Source organism: Bombina bombina, chromosome 1, assembly GCF_027579735.1.
Source record: "Bombina bombina isolate aBomBom1 chromosome 1, aBomBom1.pri, whole genome shotgun sequence".
In the NCBI taxonomy this organism is placed as follows: Eukaryota; Metazoa; Chordata; class Amphibia; order Anura; family Bombinatoridae; genus Bombina; species Bombina bombina.
The window spans coordinates 450,880,719-450,889,757 of record NC_069499.1 but is presented as its reverse complement, the minus strand read 5'-3'; the positions used below and the strand labels follow the sequence as shown (position 1 = coordinate 450,889,757).

The window sequence follows — 9,039 nt, the reverse complement described above, 5'->3', positions numbered from 1 at the left end:
TTATTCTATATTATGAATGCTAATTCTATTGTAACCCTGCCGATCAATGTGTTTACTTAATTAACTGTACCTGTGTTTCTTCAATAAAAAGAATAAAAAAAAACTACACTAAGTCACTGCATATCTCTTTATACTTCCTATCTTGTTGAGAGTTGCAAAGAGAATGACTGGGGGTGGGGGTTAGGGGAGGAGCTATATAGACAGCTCTGCTGTGGGTGTCCTCTTTGCAACTTCCTGTTGGGAAGGAGAATATCCCACAAGTAATGGATGAATCCGTAGACTGGATACACCTTACAAGAGAAAAGTACTGAGGATACAGTGATTGCAATTAGAAAGCTTTAAAATCTGAAAAGTGCTCACTGCAAATTGAGAAATCTTTTAATAACACATTCACTTTTAACCAGTTTCATGCTTGCCAAAGATCTGCTGCATAGTTACACCCTGATGTGTGTTGTCAAAAGAAGAGGAATACAAAAATATATGTAAAGAAACTATATAAAGTAGATGCTATGTAGATAATCTGTTGCTATGGGAGGATCTACTCTAAAATAGCCATCATGGTACTTGAGAAAGTTATGTCCCATATCTTTATTCAATCTAGTTTTCCTGAAATTCAAATTCCAACAATACAAGTATGTTGCTTGTACAAAATGTTCTTCTGTCTGCTAAAACACAATTTATGTCCACTCACATTATATGCCCAGCAACTAACCTTATGCAATTCACACGCTCAATAAATATATTAATGTAATCTTCTTGTGTTAAAATAAACCATTTGTTTCAAACCACTACAAAGCATGATGTCTTTTACAGATTTTTATTAGTTATGTAACATGCAGCTAATGGCATCATCTAGGTTTAACAAGTTATTTTGTTACGTTGTAAATTAAACAATTCATTGTTGCAAACTTTCTGACCTGACCATCTAGCCTTAGAAAATTTCAGACCAGTGCTAGGTCTCCATTTGAATGTTTCATAGAAGTAAAGAAGCCTACGGAAACTGTGGAGTGATACATAGTGAATATGCAATTACTGGAAGAATATTTTCAAGGCTAGATCATGAGATGTGTAATATCAGAGACCATATTTTACTAGAGAAAATCTGCTCTCTCTATGCTTGTGCAAGCCGTTCCACAGTCCTTCTGTATTCAGCCACAAGCTGTTGATAACTCTCCTCAAGCTGCTCGTGCTGTGTGTTGAGATCGATTTGGTTCATCTGGTTTGTTAGCTCCTCTGGTTTGAGACATTTTCTCATCTTTGCCATCTCTCTCTGGTTTTTCTAAACCCCACCCCATACGCCAAAAAAGAGAAAGAAGAAAAAAAAATCAAAAAGCACAATCTGTAAGTAAGCTCATATGTACACACAACTAATAATAAATAGAATGCATTCCTGCAGAACAAAAACAAGTGTGTGATTTTTTTAATGCATTAAAACATTGCTGAAATTGTTTTACAATGGTCAAACTCCATCCAACACCTGTTTATTTTGAGAGGCCAATCTGGACTTGTTAGTAGAGTAGATAAGGCTTGCCACTATCAAACTGTTAGTAACACCTCCATCATTTCAGAGTTCCTTATCCTTGTAGACAACAATTAGGGACAGATATGTGGCACGGTAAGGCTTGTGAAGTCTGCAGTGTACCATTCCAGCTCCCAAAACTTGAAAACCCAAAATATTAAGACCTAACTCCTTAACTGCTGAGACATTCCACAAACTTGTGCTGTTTGAGCTTTTAGATGCCGCTCACATTTTAGCACTAGCAAAAAAAAACAACACACAAACTTATTTTTTTTCAGCAGACCCAGCAGATACTACACCAATTATACCATTTTTAATGCATATATTATGACATGAGAAATCTACCAGTGTGAAAACAAAATGCATATTTTTATTACAATTGTAATAAACAAGTTTGTAAACAGTTGTGTATGTTTTTTTTCTTCCTAAAAATAAAAAAAAAGGTTTTATCTGAATATAAATAAGGGCCTTTGGGTATATTTATATAACTGATCTGCGGCTCTCATAAGCACTGACAAGCAGCCCACTGTAATCTGTCTTTTCATAAGCAGGGAAGGGGGGAGCGTGTGCTCTTTCTGCTTTACCAGGGTGTCCCAGCCTAACCTTAACGACCAAGGACGTAGTCAGTTAACGACCAAGGATGTACCCTGTACGTCCTTAGGGGTTTCAAGAGGTGGAAGCGATCCTGATCGCTTCCAACCGCTTTACGGTTATTGCAGTGATGCCTCGATATCCTGAAGTAACACCCCTTGGCCATCCGATGCAGAGAGAGCCACTCTGTGGCCCTCTCTGCACCGGACATCGATGGGCCCTATGACGTAGAGGGGGCGGGATCGCCAGGGGCACCCACAGAGGAGCGTGCGCACAGGGGACGGGCGCGTGCACGGGGTGGAAGCGGTGGGAACGGCTACACTACAGAATTTTTTTTTAATAAAAGTGGGATAGAGTGGGGTTAAATTTAATAAAATAAAGCATCTAAGGGATCTAGGAGGGGAGTTGGTATTTGGGGGGGGGGGGGGGGGGAGCTACACACAGAAAAAAAAAAAAAAAAAAAGATGGCTACCAATAAGGTAGACGGGGGGGGGGATCAGAAAGGTTGGGGGCTAAGGGGGGATCCTACACATCGGAATATCTAAATATGCTATAAAAAAATGTAAGAGATACCTTTTATTTTAGTACTGGCAGACTTTCCGCCAATACTTAAGATGGCGGGGACAATTGTGGGGTGGGGGAGGGAAGAGAGCTGTTTGGGAGGGATCAGGGGGTGTGATGTGTCAGATGGGAGGCTGATCTCTACACTAAAGCTAAAATTAACCCTGCAAGCTCCCTACAAGCTCCCTAATTAACCCCTTCACTGCTGGGCATAATACACGTGTGGTGCGCAGTGGCATTTAGCGGCCTTCTAATTACCAAAAAGCAACGCCAAAGCCATATTAGGTCTGCTATTTCTGAACAAAGGGGATCCCAGAGAAGCATTTACAACCATTTATGCCATAATTGCACAAGTTGTTTGCAAATAATTTCAGTGAGAAACCTAAAAAATTTGTGAAAAAGTGAACAATTTTTTTTTATTTGATCTCATTTAGCGGTAAAATGGTGGCATGAAATATACCAAAATGGGCCTAGATCAATACTTTGGGATGTCTTCTAAAAAAAAAATATATACATGTCAAACAATATTCAGGTATTCCTGAAAGATATCAGTGTCCCAATGTAACTAGCGCTAATTTTGAAAAAAAGTGGTTTGGAAATAGCAAAGTGCTACTTGTATTTATTGCCCTATAACTTGCAAAAAAAGCAAAGAACATGTAAACATTGGGTATTTCTAAACTCAGGACAAAATTTAGAAACTAAATAGCATGGGTGTTTTTTAATTGTTGTATATGTGTAACAGATTTTGGGGGTCAAAGTTAGAAAAAGTGTTTTTTTCCATTTTTTCCTCATATTTTATAAAAAATTTTTTTATAGTAACTTATAAGATATGATGAAAATAATAGTATCTTTAGAAAGTCCATTTAATGGCGAGAAAAAATGGTATATAATATGTGTGGGTACAGTAAATAAGTAAGAGGAAAATTACAGCTAAACACAAACAATGCAAAAATGTAAAAATAGCCTTGGTCCCAAACAGACAGAAAATGGAAAAGTGCTGTGGTCATTAAGGGGATAAGATCAGTATCTGTACTTATTCTTCGTTATATAAGTGTCTATTACATGCAGTTATATGACAATTTGTGTATACTGTCCCTTTGAGTTTAAAAAGCAATATAGCCTGTGTCTTCCAACCTGTTGTGAGAAGAGGGACATAAATTGCCATCTATGGCACTTTTAAAAACACATGAGAGCAAGCACCAACTTTTTATGGTCTATCACCCTTGAAGCAGGCCTGGTCCCAATTATGAAATGGCTTCTACACCAAGTGAAAAAAATTAATATTTACCCAATATAATAGATACAGTTTACTAAATCTAGGTTGTCCCTCCAGTATTCTTTGCAAAAACAGGGAAAAACAAAGAATTGCCAATCTTCAAAAACATAAATTATGCTTACCTGATAATTTCATTTCCATCAAAGGGAGGAGAGTCCACGGCTTCATTCATTACTCTTGGGAATTAAGAACCTGGCCACCAGAAGGAGGCAAAGACATCCCAGCCAAAGGCTTAAATACCTCCTCCACTTCCCTCATCCCCCAGTCATTCTGCCGAGGGAACAAGGAACAGTAGGAGAAATCTCAGGGTATAAATGGTGCGAAAAGATAAATAAAATTTAGGTCTGCCCATCGGAGATAAGGGCGGGAGCCGTGGACTCTCCTCCCCTCAATGGAAATGAAATGATCAGGTAAACTTAATTTATGTTTTCCCATCTAAAGGGGAGGAGAGTCCACAGCTTCATTCATTACTTTTTTCTATTTTTTTTACTTTTTAACTTATTTTTTACGCCCCCTCCCTTGTCTCGTCCCTCCCACCCTGACTCCAGTCACTCACTCTCAAGTCAGTGCCATGGTTTGCAGATTGCGGGTTTCGAGCGGGTTTAGAGCAGGCGACGTCACGCCCACATCACATGATTCCAGCTGCCGCCCTCAGACTCACGGCGGGAAAGTGAAGTGAGCTGAGTGTGCTCATTGCTGCTGTCACAAGAGCCGCCCGCCTGCCCAGTGCACGCCGTGGAGTGTCTTGTGGGAGACTGGCATTAAGCCTACTGCTGTACCCTGGTGCATTCTCCCCAGCCTGTATCCTCCATCATCTGCTTCCTCAGGTCATTCTCTGCTAGGCAAGATGAGGGGGGTGAGCTGCACGGCAGCCGGCTCGGCTAATACCACCTGCCGCTTTGCTCATTACCTCTTGATCTGCGGGACTGACGCTGACAGTGGTCTGGAACCTGATGAGCTGTCAGGTAAGTGAGCCCTAGGCTGGTGAGACAGTGTGTGGACAGTGCGGTATACAGTCTAATATAGTGTGATGTATATGAGTTTTTAAGGTACCCTGGAGAGCCTGTAGTGTATTATAGGGGTATATGTATACAATATATAATATAGTGTATACTAGAGTGCCACAGGGTGATATAGGTTTAACTGAATATGGTTAACTAGAGTTTGTGACTATATGTGGTATGAGATATATAGGACACACATGTGATATGTATACAATATATAGGGTACACAAGAGTGCCACAGTGTGACATAGCTTTAACTGGATATGGTAAACTAGAGTGTGAATATATGTGGTATGTATGAGATGTATAGGGTAACCTAGAGTGTGTCTCAGTATGTTATAAGGGTGATTGTGTGGTATGTATGAGATGTATAGGGTAAGCTAGAGAGTGTATCAGTATGTTATAAGGGTGTCTATATGTGGTATGTATGAGATGTATAGGGTAAGCTGAGCACAGTTAGTGTTTAATGCTCCTCCTCTAAGCCGGCTGCTGTGGGTATTGGGGCGGGATGTCTTTTTCATTTTAAATGTCATTTGCCAGTTGGATTGCCTCCTGAATTCCCACGATAAATAAAGCCAGGGAGGAAGGGACTCAAGAGGTGAAGTGGCAATCTTTTCGGAGGTGGCGTGCAGCACTGGAGCCCCTGTTTGAATGATATTCCTGGAATGTATTTTAGAATCAACAGTCCAAGGTTGAATTATATAAGCAATATAACTGCTTCTTGCTCCTACCTCTTTCTGTCTGTCTCTCTCTATCTCCCTCCCCTCTGTCTATCTCTCAAGTCCTCATTTCTCTCTCCCCTCCTCTGTGTCTCTCTCCCCCCCTCTGTCTGTCTTTCCCCTGTCTCTCTCCCCACCTGTCTCTCTCTCTCTCTCTCTCCCCCCGTCTCTCTCTCTTCCCCGCTTCAGGTTTTTGTGCCTACAGGCACCCGAAATGTAAATCCGGCCCTGCCAAGCTCTAGAGGATACTGAATGAAACAGGGAGGGAAAAGGCGGATCCTAATCTGAGGGCACCGCAGCCTGCAAAAACCTCTCTCCCAAAAACAGCTTCCGCAGAAGCAAAAACTTAGTAAAAGTGTGTAAGGAGGACCAGGTAGCTGCCTTACAATTTTGCTCCATAGAGGCTTCATTCTTGAATGCCCAAGACGAAGCCACAGCTCTAGTTGAATGAGCCGTGATCCTCTGAGGAGGGTTATGTCCCGCTGTCTCATAGGCCAAGCAAATCAAGCTCCTCAACCAAAAGGACAAAGAAGTAGAAGAGGCTTTCTGCCCCTTGCGCTTCCCTGAATATACCAAAAAAAGAGATGTAGACTGTCTAAAATCCTTTGTAGCCTGAAGATAGAACTTCAGGGCACGAACCACATCCAGATTATGAAGTAACCTCTCCTTGAAAGAAGAAGGGTCGGGGCACAAGGAAGGAACCACTATTTCCTGATTGATGTTACGGTTAGACACCACCTTGGGAAAAAATCCCAAATCAGTGCAAAGCACAGCCTTATCCGTGTGAAAAACCAGATAAGGAGGCTCACATTGCAATGCAGCCAGCTCAGATACTCTCCGTGTTGATGCAATGGCCAACAGGAATAGAATCTTCCAGGACAGAATCTTAATGTCAATGGAATGCATAGGCTCAAACGGAACCCTCTGCAATACTTTAAGAACCAAGTTTAAGCTCCATGGGGGAGCAGACTGTCTAAAGACAGGCCCGATTCTAGACAGAGCCTGAACAAAAGATTGGATGTCAGGGAACTCAGTGAGTCTCCTATGCAACAAGAACGATAATGCCGAAATCTGTCCCTTTAAGGAACGGGCGGCAAGACACTTCTCCAAGCCGTCACGGCGGAGAGGATGACATCCCCACCAGATCCGCAAACCACGTCCTCTGCGGCCACGATGGAGCAATCAGAATGGCAAAGGCTTGCTCCTGTTTGATGCGAGCCACTACAAGAGGTAGAAGTGGTAACGGTGGAAAAATGTAAGCTAGGCCGAATCCCCAATGCATCGCCAAGTCATCTATCAGCTCTGCCTGAGGATCCCTGGACCTTGACATGTAACGGAGTAGCTTGCAATTGAGTCAGGACGCCATGAGATCTATCTCTGGCGTCCCCTACCTGAGACAAATCTCCGCAAACACTTCAGGGTGAAGAACCCATTCCCCTGGATGGAAGGATTGCCTGCTGAGAAAGTCCGCTTCCCAGTAGTCCACCCCTGGAATGTAAATCGCTGAGAGCGAGCAGATGTGGGACTCCGCCCACTCCAATATCCGAGACACCTCCCTCATGGCTAGGGAGATCCTTGTACACCCCTGATGGTTGATGTAGGCCACCAAGGTTATGTTGTCGGTCTGGAATCTGATAAAGCTGAACGCCCCCAGCGGAGGCCATGCCTTCAGAGCATTGTAGATTGCCCGGAGTTTAGGGAATATTTATCGGGAGGAGAGACTCCTCCCAGGACCATTTTCCTTGTGCCATCCTGGCACCCCAAACAGCTCCCCATCCTGCTAGACTCGCGTCCGTAGTCACATTCTCCCAGGACGGTCTCAAGAAGGATGTCCCCATGGACAGTTGCTCCGGACGGATCCACCAAGAAAGGGAAATCAGAGTATCCATGGATATCTGCTGTGACAAATCTGAATGATCGCTGTTCGACTGTCTCAACATGCACAACTGAAGAGGTCTGAGATGGAACCTGGCGAATGGAATGACGTCTATGCTGGAGACCATGAGTCTGATCACCTCCATACACTGAGCCACCGAGGGGCTTGAGGAGGACTGCAGGGCAAGACAAGATGACGCATATCTTCATGGACAGAGAGTCTTATGGTGCCCAGGAACTCCACCCTGTTGCTAGGAACCAGGAAAAATTTTCCCGAGTTGATCTGCCAAATGTGAGATTGGAGCAAAAGAAGAAGCGGCCTCGACTGATCCTCTGCGAGATTGGGCAACGGTGCCTGGACTAAGATGTCGTCCAGATAGGGCGTCACAGCAATGCCTCTGGATCTGGCCCCCGCCAGTAGCTCCCCCAGAACCTTTGTGAAGACTCTCGGGGCCATCACCAGACCAAAGGAAAGGGCCACAATCTGGAAGTGTTGGTCCAGAAATGCAAATCTTAGGAACTTGAAGAGGTCCCTGTGAACTGGCACATGAAGGTAAGCGTCCTTCAAGTATATAGTTGCCATGAACTGTCCCTCTTGAACTAGGGGCAGAATAGATCTGATTGTTTCCATTTTGAACGATGGAACACTCAGAAACTTGTTTAAACGCTTTAGGTCCAGAATTGGGCGGAACGTGCCCTCCTCCTTTGGAACCACAAAATGGATTTGAATAGTACCCTAGACCCCTCTCTGCTTGGGGTACTGGTACGATAACACCTAGAGAGGAGAGATCTCTCACACATTCTAGAAAGGCTTCTCTCTTTTCCGGTCTTGAAGACAGGTTTGACAGGAAGAATCTGCCTCGGGCGGATGGGATCTGAACCCTATCCTGTAACCCTTGGCAAAAACTTCCAGATCCCAAGGACCCTGAACGTCCTGAAACCAGGCTTCTGAGAAGAGAGATAATCTGCCCCCTACTTGGCCCGGAGACCGGTTGGGGGCCGTCCATGCCGATTTTGTCTCGGCTGGCTTCTTTCTCTGCTTAGACTTGTTCCAAGAATGAGCCTAGTTTCCAAGTTCCCTTGGACTGGTCTGCTTTTGCGGTGAACTGCTGGCGCTGGGCCTTGTCCGCATGAAAGGGACGAAAGGTAGATCCATTAGGTTTCGCCTTCTCCTGCGGTAGGAAAGCGCCCTTGCCTCCCGTAACCGTGGATATGATCGAATCCAATCCTGGCCCAAACAGGATCTTTCCTTGAAAAGGCAGGGACAACAGCCTTGACTTAGAGGTCATGTCCACAGACCAAGACTTTAGCCACAGAGCCCTGCAAGCTAAAACCGAGAATCCTGAAACCTTAATGTTTAGGCGAATAATTTGCATATTGGCATCACATATGAAAGAATGGGCGATCTTCAGCATTTCACACAGGGATTCACACCAATATGTCGCAGCCCCGGCGACCATGGCTATGGCTGCTGCCGGCTGAAAAACAAACCCC

The 9,039-nt window shown here is 43.9% G+C and overlaps 1 protein-coding gene across 4 annotated transcripts in view; it reads right to left on the bottom strand.

Moving 5' to 3' along the window:
* Positions 1-801: 801 nt before the first annotated feature.
* HAT1 (histone acetyltransferase 1) overlaps positions 802-9,039 on the bottom strand; it is a 253,113-nt gene continuing 244,875 nt past the window's right edge. For all 4 annotated transcript variants that reach the window (XM_053698434.1, XM_053698432.1, XM_053698435.1 and 1 more), the window contains exon 11: positions 802-1,279. In XM_053698434.1, the coding sequence (XP_053554409.1) occupies positions 1,112-1,279 (168 nt within the window). In that variant the 3' untranslated portion in view covers positions 802-1,111. The remainder of the gene's footprint in view (positions 1,280-9,039) is intronic.